The sequence below is a fragment of the Salarias fasciatus genome, chromosome 4, assembly GCF_902148845.1.
Source record: "Salarias fasciatus chromosome 4, fSalaFa1.1, whole genome shotgun sequence".
Taxonomy (NCBI): Eukaryota; Metazoa; Chordata; class Actinopteri; order Blenniiformes; family Blenniidae; genus Salarias; species Salarias fasciatus.
This window is the reverse complement of record NC_043748.1, coordinates 12,273,519-12,285,707: the sequence shown is the minus strand read 5'-3', so window position 1 is coordinate 12,285,707 and position 12,189 is coordinate 12,273,519. Positions and strand designations below refer to the sequence as shown.

Genomic DNA, 12,189 nt, shown 5'->3' with positions numbered 1-12,189 from the left:
AAAACGCAGCGAGAAACGTCAACAAAACGCGTCACGTGATCCCGGTCATGTGATCCTCAACAGCTGGGCTCCAACACAGCTGCATGGAGAGCAAATGCAGGAGCGTGAGCTGTTTCTATTTTTCCTTCAAGATATTTGAAAATTTGGACTTCTCTTTTCAATGTGGTGTCCGGAGAGTTTAAGGATGAAAACCCAGAGTCAAAAGTTTGGAGGCAGGACTGAAACGATGAAAAATAAAGTCTATCACTGATGTCTCTGTTTAATATTCAGACAACTACTTGGGGATTTTTTTTTCTACCTAAAAAAAACCTGAATAAATATTAACAATAACAACCCAAACTCTGGCTACAGGTAACATCAGAATTAATCAGAATAAACTAAATTTAAATTATATTGGAAAAGAATTTTTCATTTCAATTGGAATCTTATCATAGACCTTGATTTATGGAAAATACTGGTCTATAAAATACACCTTTGGTTGCAAGGACAAGCAACATAGTAAGATGCATACATGTACAACATTTAACAGTGAAATAAATCCCTAATTGATAGTTGGCTTACTGTTTTCCAGTTCCAAACCTGGAAGTGTGCTCTCAGACAGTACGAATACAATTTTTTCCTCAATATTTTTTACAATTAGTTAAATAAGACTGCTTGCATGTAACAGCATCAATGAACTGAGTGACAATGAAAACTAAGCATGATATCTTGTTTTATTTGAACTCAGTACAAAACTTACATATTCACAGGTATAAAGAGAAAACACTGCACAATACAGAAACAACACTGCCTTTTGGAATGAAGCAAAACAAAAAAAAATTCAAGTAGTAGTGGCATACTCTTCGTCCTTCCCCCATTTATACATAGACATATGTACACTAAACCCACAGGAGAGAACCAGTCCAGAGCAACAGTTACAAATTTATTTACAGTCAGTCACAATCCTTTCATGTGCTCAATGTCCTGAATGGGGCCTTCCATATTTCTCTATTTAATTTAGTGTCTATACCTCCACTAGTGTGCAAGATAGATACTGAAAATCATAAAAAAAATTCTTCAGTTGAGATTGTTCCAGCACAGAAAAGTTGATTTTAAAAAGCCACACAGAAAAAGTGATGAGAAACATGCTCAACTTATTTTAGATGGGGAAGGAAGTAAGACAGCCATTATGAGTATGTTGGTCGGTGCCTAATTGTGTTTAAGTTGAAGAGCGTTTAGATGACACACAGAGGTTTGTACAACACATATTATGCTTACTCTGCGATCAGCAGACCGTAATGATCACATAGTGTATTAATATGTTAACAGTTAACATCTATCTGGTGCTCCTAGTGTGCTTTTGGTCCTAATATCATTCATGTACATACAGCAAAACCGATGTATAGTTACAAGACTATGAAACGACTGACTTTACAACTGTGTCTTTATAAGCAGATGCCCCTGAAAACACAAATGCCACTACCACAGTACCTTTGGCAAACACGGAGAGGAAGAATAGAACAAATAAACTTTGAGCAATTATATCTGTTTTAGGATTCAGCTGCAAACACTTTCATTAACTGAATGGCAGAAGTCACCCATTCATAAAATTCACCAAATACAAGACGGATGCTTGTACTGACAGTGCACATCAGAGTTTATGGTCACAATCACAGTAAATCCCCTTTACCCTGAATCCAGCTCACGAGGTTTCATTTCATTTTGAACGAGCATGATCTGAGATAGGCTGTTGTTGAATTCACTTGAAAACAATGAAATGGCAAGTATTGTACCAGGGTCCTGAGGGACGTCAAGTCATGTTCCAGTGGTTTTACAGCTGACTGTGAACCTTGCTTTATGGGAGGTATATTTATTGCTCCATGCCTGTAAACATGTAAATGAAATGTAATGCAACAGAAAGGCAAGTTTCTTGGTAGGTTTTCCCTTATGTGTCTTTTAAGTCAACGTCTCTTGATCTTATGGCGAACGAATAACCAGTGCAGACTGAAACGAACGAGGAAAAAACAAAAGCAAAAAGTGCTGGAGGCGAAATGACCGAGCATCAGTCCGTTCACACGGACAAAGTCTATTGGCTCAGGAACCCTCCACTGTGAGAATACTCTTCTCCATCGAAATCCTCCTCTTCTCTTTCGATCTCCCCTCCGCTGTGAGCTGCCACGTTCTTCCTCTTCACCTGCTTGCTGGAGGCGCCCCGAGGCCTCTGCATGGGCACCAGGAGACGAAAGCCCGGCTGGGCGTGAGCGGAGGCCGAGCCCGTGGAAGTGGCGAACGTGTATGGCACGAGGGACGACGAGGACAGGGAGCATGTGGACGAGGGGCTGACGCTCTGAACGGAGGAGTATCCAGAGCTGTGAAGGTCTCCAGAGGCGGACGGGGCTTTTTTGCCATGGAGAGCCTTGTTCTTCTCTCTTTCTGCTTCACAGAAGCTATCTTCATCGCTGGACAGGGCTCGGCAGTGCTCCCGTCTTTGGTCGGCGTCGGGAATCGGGAGCAGCTTGATAGTCATCGTGGAAGCTGTCAAACAAAAGTTACAGTATTGTTTTGGAGCCATTTCCAGGAAAAACTGAAGCATGAATTCCCCATACATGTTTATATGTGAATCCTCTACCATTTATATTATTTAGTTTTTACAACATACGTGGCAAACTTATTTCCAACACTTACAATCCTCGTCCTTCTCGCCCTCGCTCTCCTCCCTGTCCCCCTCGTATCCGGAGGAGGAAGTGTCCAGACTCCAGTCCAGGATGTTGTCCACCAGGCTCTTCTCCTGATTGGACAGCTCTGCAGTGGGCGTGGCCACAAAGCTGCTCCGGTGGGCTTCCACGCTGTCGTCACGCCTCCTTGGGAGAGGAGCAGAGGGTTGCGGTGAGTCACAGGAGCATCTCACAGATGGCAACAAAGCTACGCCTTCTGGACGAGGCGGCGTGCGAGTGGGCATGTCACGGCGCACAGGAGCCACGCCAAGGACTGCCAAATGAGCAGACCGGAGGCCGTGGTCTTTTTCTCCCCCCCTCAACGCACTGTTTGTCACAAACACATTTATTGCATGCGAGTTGAATTATATTTTTACCTTTTGAAAAAATATTGAGACCATGGTTCTGGTTTTTCCTATTTGATCTTCAGCTGCATTTAGTAATGATTTGGAAAATGAACTTGCACTAACATCTCGACCGTAAGCAGCAAGTCAAGTATTTCTTTTGAGTTAACGGCACATTTCTGTTCATTACAAAATGTATATTAGTCAAATTTTTTCCTCCATATTTAAATTCTGTCATGTGCAGTGCGTGAAAACAAACTAATGCATGTTAATCAGTCTTTTGCAGTATGTACAACGCACATGTTGATCTCACAGTAATAATAAATCTGTGATACATACAGGTTTAGGAGCCAGAGCTGAAATGTTGCATTGCCTTGCTAGACCTACCTCTTATTGGCATTAGAAGGAGAGGCCAGGAAGGTGTGGATGTCTGCTGGCTGAGCAGTGGGACTGAGAGGCTCCATCTGCACCTGCTCCTCAGGAATCTCCAAGATTTGAGAAAGTTCTTTGAAGCACATCACCTACATGAAGGCACAGAAATTTATGGGGGAAAAAAAAAATAAGAGAAAGTAGTTAGATCCACATCGACATTGTGTAGTCAAAAGAGCCCAACAACACTTTGAACGCGATGGAAAGTGAAGAATTACAAACCTCTTCTTTGCTGATGTGCTGGTAGGCTTCATCCTCAAAGCGCTGCTTGACGCCAGTGAGAGACACGTGTCTGTAATCCTTGGGAATATCTTGGCTGAAACTGAGGAGTGAGAGGGCAGAGGTGGAATGGAAAGAGGACAAAAACAAAAGTGAGTTTGATCCACTTTGTTTTCTGCATCCAGTGTAATCAACTCTTCAGGGAAAATCTTGTTACTTTTCCATTGAAGAATTATTGTTTGCCCAATATGATGCTTACCTATAAAAATGAGTCACCCTGAGGCACGTTTCTGTGACTCAGCTGGTGATTCACTGATGGCTACATCCACCCCCCCATCCCCACTTAGCTCCTACTGTCTATATGACACCGGAGCTCTCTGTGGTTTGTGATTCCCTTAAAACCCTTATGACCGTCCATTTTCTTGGCCACTAGAAGTCGCAAACAATCTTATATCTAATCAATGCGGCTATACAAGCATGCTGAAAACAGCCAGACACATCGCCAATCAATTCTTGTTATCTGTTTGCAGGAGAGGAAGCACTGTGATGCATCAGTGTAAGTCAGGGCTACACTGTGGCATCTGAAAGGGGATGAGAACATTCACAATGTTTTTGCCATTCATGGAAAAATACACGAGTTTTTCCTGATTCCACAAATGTATGGTCCAGACAGTGTTCAGCTGCACCACTAAAAATAACTCAATCTATCCTTAAAACGTGCGAGAACATTTTAATTTCATGAAAAAAATTGTGCACGCAGTCTGACTCCCCATTTGGAAATTGTGCCAGGAAGAGTAAAAGGTCGTGATGCTCGTTCAACACACAGTGAGACACTCACCACTTCATGTAAATCAGCACGGAAAGGGGAACAAGGTCCTGTTTGGAGAATCCTGTGTATTCAGCCAACAGGGAGGGCCAGAGAGGAGCTGCAGAGGAGAACACACACACACACACACACACACTGTAAATTCTGCATGACAACATCATCTGCATGTGTTCAGAGGATGAGACGAAGCAGTGACGGTTATTACCATAGTGATGTAGCGCCCGGGTTAGCAGCAGCGCGGCACAGGCTAACTTGGCCGGTGGCGGCGAGGCGAGAGCCGAGTAGAGCAGCGACAGCTCGCAGATGTAGCTGAACAGGTGAGTGGTTCGTCTCTCCAGGGGGAGCAGAGAGAGCAGCACCTCCCCATAATCCAGCAGAGTAGGGCTCTAAAAGGGAGACACAAAGCAGAAACCACAAAATCACATCTTTTCATCACAAAAGAACAATTCTAGTAAAGACACATGAAGAGAAGTAACTGTGCTCACCCTGATGTTTCCTTCCAGCACAGACACCACCTCTCCCATCATTCGAACCAGGTCCTCATACTTGTATGTGTTGTCCGTCAGCCAAACAGCTTCTCGTATTGTCAAGATCTCTTTACTCATGTAGCTGAAAATGAACAACAAACACCGTCAGAAAAGGTTTTAATCTGCAACTTGTTTATCTTAACAAAATCTAGACTGCGAGTTTCCCACAGAATCTATTTATGCACACACATACACACTAATGCCTTTAAAGAGACTGTAATCACGCCAAGAGTAAACAGGATGTGGGCATGTGTTTTCTTACCGTGTACAAACGACCATGCAGGCGATGCCTAATAGCTGAAGGCGGGCCTTGGGGACGGAGCGCAGAGACAAGTAGCGGTCCACACAGCCCACTGTCACGTGCAGCGCCAAGCTGGAGAAGTCCTTCATGGTGGTGACCTCCACAAGCCAGTCCACCAGGATGTATCTGAACAGACCGACAATGAGTTAAACGCATAGAAAAGGAGTATGTAAACTCAAAGGGCTCCAAGATTCTAACCAGGGATCTCCGCACTGTGCGGCAGGAGCACTAACCACTGCGCTATTCTGTCTATTCCCAGGGAAACTTCTGTTTGGCTCGCTCATCCTGCTGTATCTGCTCTTCAGTAATGTTATTAAAAGAATCTCAGATGATTAAAAACTCGGTGACTCATCGCAAACAGCTAGAAGAGGATTGTCTAGACATATATTACTCACCATCAATAATGATGCTAACACCAGCGTGAAGCCGTTTCTGCGTTCGACCTACCTCATGTTGTCTTTGATGCCTCGCCTGAGGACGCATGGAGCACAGGATCGGGGCGCTTGCTTCGAGGAACTGAAGAGCTGGGCGACCAGGTCGGAGCAGGCCTTCGGCTCCAAACCCAGGGGATTCCCACCGCTGCACACTTTGGCCAGGGACATCTAAGAAGAGGAAATCAAGGACGATTCAACGCTACGGCATGTGCGGAAGACGATTTACAGCTCGGTGAAAACAATACGGTGGAGTGCTGCTTCATTGAAAAGAGCTTGAAATTCAAGTGAGTCACACTTTTATGATTCAGAGAATGAAAAGAAATGAAAATGATGACAACTGTCAAGCCCTCTTGACAGTTTGATGACATTTCAATAAGAAAAAGCTCACCAATTAACGGCTAATCGAGGAGAGGGCAATCAGAAGGAGAACTAACACATAACATAAAAAAAAAAAAAAAAAAAAAAAGACAAACACTTCCCTGTTTTGGAGACATCAGACTGAAAAAAAGAAGCGCCATAAAACTGAGAATGCCTCGTTAACCAGCTCATTTATCTGCAATCACACACCTGCGCCTCCCAGCATCCTTTGCCAGCGTAGTCCCTGAGCCTTCGTATACACTGGAGATACCTTCCCGGATCTGTTATCTGAAATTGAAATGGTTCCCACACACACAAATTAACTGTTAGAATTGTCACTTTATTCTGTCACAAGACGTTTTTCTCCATTTTAATGAAACACTGACTGGTGTAACTGGCAAACGTGGCTCATATTTCAAAAGAAAAGGAACACAAAAGTAGCGAATTGACTTACGGCCGCCTTTCTGCTGTGCTCCCACAACAGGTACGCGCTCTGCAGGCAGCCGGCCCGCGATGATTCCTCCAGCATTGAAATGGCGTCGGAGCGTTTTTCATCCCCCTGGAAACACATTTTGACGCGGTCATGATACATTTTAGCAAAAACTGAGAGAAACAAGAGTCAATGGAGAATGTCGAAGGACTAGCTTTACAGAAAGAACACATGCATATTAACAATGGCTAGTTTCCCAATTCGCGCATCTGATTGATTGGCAAGTGGAAACTGGACAAACCACACCCAGTTTTGGTTTCACACTTACTTCAAACAGCTGCAAAACCCTAGCCAAGCAGTGCAGCAGGGGTCCCCTTTTCTCCTGTAGGGAAATGTGAAAACAAGAACTTAAATCCTTCTGCACATTTTATACAATGTCATTACAATTGTCAGAGGCATAGCAAAGAAATTAAATAAGATTCACTCTACTTGATTATATTCGATTAAAACAATCCATTTGTGTTGATGAAACTTCAGTGGAATTTTGCACCAAGTTTGACTGACTAATGTATGGTTTTTTTGTTTGTTTTTCCTGTCAGCCGTGAAACGTACCACGTTGTCATCACACTCGGCCTTGAGACGATCGAACACCACGGCCTTGCAGCAGCTGCCAGTGGGCGACCACGGCGGACGGATGAACACCCAGATGAAGGGATCCGCAGCCGGAGAGCGCAGGCTCTCCGCCAAGCTGAAGAAGTGGGAGGCCTTTCGACCACACACATCCGCTCGGCCCTCGTCACTCAATAAAGCTGGAGGAGAGAAAGAAGGCACAAGTGGAGAGAAGCTGTGAAAACCACGAGCAAGATGGTTTCATGAGCCCCAAATTCATTAGAGGTCCTTTTACCCGAAACAACAAGTCAAAAGTGTTCAACTTACGCCCTTCATTGTATAAATATGCAATTCCAAGCTTCACAGCAGCTTCAAAATTCCCTTTTTCAGCAGCCCTGCAGGAGAAAAAAAACATTTATACTAAAACCCAACACAAAAAACCAGATATTGTTTATTTGAATGAGAGAACTATACCTTTCAAACAGCCATAAGGACTTGGGGGATGGCCACTTGTCTCTGAAGCTGACCTTGGCCCATACACTGGGATGGTTGTCAACAATGTCCCGAAGCTGGGAGTGAACCTGTGATCCAGATGCGAATAATTAGTCCCTCAGTTGAACAGGTATTCCAGGTTTTAGTTTCACCCCTCTGCTGGGCAGAGCAGGTGGTCACAAGATGTGGAGGAAGAAGAGTGGGATGAGATTAGAACTGTGTTGTGACAGTGGACAGAGGAGGTTTACTTACTGCTCGGACAGACAGAAGATCCTCGGCAGAGAGACACTGGAGCACACAGAGAATCAGCTCCTCAGGTAGAGACAGCAGCGTGAGGGCTGAGGATCGCTTACGAACTCGCTTCCGTGCTGGAACCGAGTAGCATTTTAAACAACGGCAGTGGACAGCTGAAAGAAAAGATACATTCAATTTGATTATTTCTAATATTTTCAAAAGACTTTCCATTTCTTTTCGTCATATTATTTCATAGCTAATAAAAAAAACTCCAAACAATTAGGAAAAGGATGTGTTTACTGTCAGTGTTGTGAGGTATGTATAAAACTCAATGATGAATTGAAGCAAGTACAAGGATAGTTCATTAAGAAAACTGAACATTTTTTAAATGAAGATTAATACTTATGAGCAGCTTAAACATTGTAAAAGTGAAAATACAGAGGAGTAGTTTTACATAGCTTATGGATATATGAGAATCCAAAAATGTTAATTTTTCATTTTTTTTAAATCAGTTAAAATTTAAATTTGTGTATGTGCATGCATGTCTACATGTATAGTGTTTATTTTGTTTTGTTTTTTTATTATTTTCTTTGCTGTGTTGCTGCAGAGGAGTTGTCTGGAATACTTATTATTGCATAATAAGATAAAGGGTTGAAGACAATTTACTCCCTCCTAATTTTTTCATGCATAACATTTACATAATTTGTGAGTTGGTGTACTACGTGTGAATAAATATCTGTATAAAACCTCTATGTGCAGTCAATATTTTTGCTTATACTCATGTACATGATAATGCAGGATCCAGTATGAACATGTCTTAAACAAAAACTGAGGGCCACATTTAGATCCACACACAAACTCACAAAAGCATTTCTCAGCCGAGTGCAAATTCAGCAAACCAATTCTCACATATATGCAAAGTAAATGTTCACAGTTCATTTGAAGCAGGCCAGAGGAAGTTTAGGTTAGGGGTAGTAGTTAGCAGCTAGGGTAGTTAGACAGCCTGGCACACCAAGGTGAAGGTTATGGCTCCATATTCAAATCAAGCAGCAGGGCAGTTACTCAAATGAGTGGAAATGCTTCTAGTTTTTAAAAAGATGATTCCTTGGGCATATTAAAATGAGTATATGACATGATGAAATGAGGTTTGATGGTATTGACAGCCATCTGAGAACGGATAACTGAGCTTCTGCATGCCTAAAGTAAAACTCAAGTGAGCGCCTAATTTTCCCTCCTGTGGATCAACCGGAGCGACGTTATGTCACCAGAAGCTTTACTGAATTTTAACATTATATTTTGATCATTCGTGACACGAATCCATCCAAATCCAACTTGTGGAACAGTTTTACTCGCAATAGATGAAGAGAAATTACCTTTAACTTTACAGTAACAGTAGCCAGTAGCTACAGTAGTTAACGTTTCTGGTGGCGACCACAACATCAGTGCCGATAGAGTTGATGTACAAAAATTCAGCTGTGGTTAACAAACTACTTTCACGCATTCATACATTAACGCATTTATAGAGATATGGATAAGTTCAGTGAAATGACTTACCGCCTGCTTTCATTGCAAAAAGCAATGATCTCTCCTGATGCATACAGCAGCGGTGGCTGTAGAGACAGCACGACTGGAGTGGAGCGGTGATGCCTGAAAACGCAGCTTCTCGTAGAGGAAACTTTTGAACACGAGCTTTTCCTGCGCTGTTCCGTCCTTTGGTGAGGTACACAAGTTTGTGAATTTCTTCACAGTTTGTTGCTTCTTTCTGTGAATTCAAAATTCAAGCACGCGTCCTCGTATATTGGCCCCGCCCCCAAAGACCCCGTGGGACCGCCCGCGCTCTGCGTTTAAACTGTACATTCAATCTGATTGGCAAAAACTGGTGACGCCCATCTAGCATGTAGAGGCCTTTTGATTGGCCAGGGTGACACGAGATGAGCGCCTATTGGTCAGATGTTATAAACTGTAGAATATCGGACTGTGATTGGATAGCGTGATGCCATTTCGAAGTACGCGCTCGCTGGCGGAGAGCTGTGATTGGCTGACCTGATTATGAAGCTTGTCCTCAGCTCCACCTTTCGCTTTGAATTGTGGGAAACACAGTCAGAGCTGAGCTCCCGTTTAAAGGGACTACGTTTAAAGGGACAGGCGCAAAAAGGATGCTCCGTCTGTCACGGAAAGGTCATTCTCACATCAAATAAATGAAATCCAAGGGACAAATTTTACTATCACTTTTTTTCATTTAGTTCAATGTCATTTTGAAAATTATATTCTAAATGAGCGCCATTACATCATTGTTGGAATCGATCCCAGCTAAATACTGGCGAGTAGAGGGTACATCCTGGACAGGTTGTCAGTCCAGTTAAGAGCAAACACACAAAGCCAGACGACCACACACACTCCTATTCAATTTTAGATTTAATTCACATGCATGTAAGTATTTGTACCTTAGGAAGAATGTGGAGAACTCCTCACAGCAGGCTCAGTATTTCAACCCATTGCATTCTCGCTGTGATGCCAGAAACTGCTCCACCATACCTACTGGTTTATTCCAATAGCAATTAAAGTACAATGTAAAATTATATTAATAAATCAGAAAGCATATGATTAAAAAAATAATAATCCCAGACTTATTGAGTTGGACAAGATAGTCATATTTGGTTAAGTGATTAATACTGATTTTAAACTCATCTAGTAAATTTAAGTGTCGTTTATGAAAGTCTAGACCATGACTGTGGGGATCTTGGTCCGAATTCTGATGTATCAGGTATAAAACTACCCAAGTCTACACTGCGATGACTTGCTGAGGCTTCCCTTGTAAAAACAAAAAAGAAGAGATGCATCCAATAGATTTAATCAAAGTACATATTGTTATGTAAAAGCCATGTCATGTCAGAGTGAGGCTTGACTTGACTCCATAATTGGAAGTAGGGTTAGACTAGTTCATCAGTTCAGAGGTCATAGAGTAAACAGAGGCAATCCTCTAGAGATACTGCAAACAAAATATTCTAGGATGAAACAGTCACCTATAAAAACAGATTGGAAAGCAATTGATCACTTGTTTTCAGCTGTAGACAATTGTGTTACAAAAAACCTGTTAAAAAAAAGTCAGAGCTGCTTGCCTTGTCCGATAGATCACAAGTGACAGATTCAAAAAGACCTATTTTCATTGGACAAAAAGCGATAGCCAAGCAGAATTTCAGATTTGCCAGATAATAGATCTCTGTTGGTGATGGTTACAGAGTGGTTTGCTGAACAATGAAGCCTGTTCCAGCAGAGCCAGATAATGGTAGAAACATCAATACTGGTCGAAAGTAACCTAAGTGGCTTTGATTAAAAAAATGAAAGAGGTTGAGCGCAGAAAAGGAAATGGTGGTGAAAGAAATATTATTGACATGTTCCTCCCAGCGGAGCACAATATGAAGCCATTGAGTTGGTTTCATTGTCCTTTTGCACAAACATGTTTTTTGTGTGCAAGCATGCACACAAAAAGCTATTCATCTGTCAATATATCATGATGATAATATGTGTGACCAAGCAGAGGTGTAAATTAACAAAAGTAACAGCTTGCTTAAGCCAGTGCTGCAGCTATCTTTGAAGAAAATGACACAATGATTAACAACACTGTGTGGGTGCCTCATTGTAATGAACACACACTTTCTCAGCTGAATAGAGCATTCTTTAAGACCCATCCTTTGAAGAGGATCGTAAAGCGGCAGAGTACGCTATCAGTAGTAATTATTTTTTGATGTTCACATTCTCTATTGATCAGCACTTCGCCTACCTGTTCTCCCAATTTAATTGCTACATGCACTATGCAGTGCTTGAATATAACCTTTACCGCTCAAATGCTGAAGAACAAAGAGAAGGTTGTAAAAGGTTCAAATGATGTGGTATGTAATTTGAAACCACATTGTCATAATACTCCTTGTTCCCATCATCAGCAAAAGTAAAACTTTTATACATGAATAAAGACAATGCATTGCTTTTATCTTTTCAGATCACTGGGGCAAGTTGTTTTTGCCGAATGTGGTCCTCCCGGTGCAGAATGCTCAAATTATCGTGCAGCTGACTGACAGGGCAGAGGCTGTGACATCCTCATAACTGGATGCACTGTTTCCATAGAAACCCCAACCAATCTGAACCGTTTTCTCTGTAAAACAAAATAGATGGTGCATTGACCATCAACACAAAACAATTAAAGCCATAAACCACACAAATGCACTCACTAAACTGTAAGGGCACCCTATTTTGTTCCCTGAGTGTCCATTATTTTCCAGTATAATTTCGCTGAAAG

General features: G+C 42.2%; 1 protein-coding gene across 1 annotated transcript; it reads right to left on the bottom strand.

Moving 5' to 3' along the window:
- Positions 1 to 720: 720 nt before the first annotated feature.
- On the bottom strand, positions 721 to 9,666 carry ccnf (cyclin F). Its single transcript, XM_030089111.1, has 17 exons — positions 9,450 to 9,666; positions 7,914 to 8,068; positions 7,644 to 7,750; positions 7,497 to 7,564; positions 7,173 to 7,369; positions 6,889 to 6,942; positions 6,585 to 6,689; positions 6,341 to 6,418; positions 5,787 to 5,941; positions 5,301 to 5,465; positions 4,997 to 5,120; positions 4,717 to 4,897; positions 4,524 to 4,611; positions 3,689 to 3,788; positions 3,425 to 3,558; positions 2,665 to 2,840; positions 721 to 2,514 (listed from the first exon to the last, which is right to left on the bottom strand). Exons 1-17 carry the CDS (start codon positions 9,490 to 9,492, stop codon positions 2,066 to 2,068), a joined length of 2,379 nt encoding a protein of 792 aa, XP_029944971.1. The 5' UTR covers positions 9,493 to 9,666; the 3' UTR covers positions 721 to 2,065.
- Positions 9,667 to 12,189: the final 2,523 nt, after the last annotated feature.

Bases quoted from the DNA above. Each gene is read 5' to 3' on its own strand.
- ccnf (XM_030089111.1), bottom strand. From the start codon at position 9,492: ATGCATCAGGAGAGATCATTGCTTTTTGCAATGAAAGCAGGCG. The intron at 5,466-5,786 runs GTAGGTCGAACG...CGGTCTGTTCAG, and splicing joins GGCATCAAAGACAACATGAG to ATACATCCTGGTGGACTGGC. The intron at 2,841-3,424 runs GTAGGTCTAGCA...TCCTCTCCCAAG, and splicing joins CCTTCTAATGCCAATAAGAG to GAGGCGTGACGACAGCGTGG.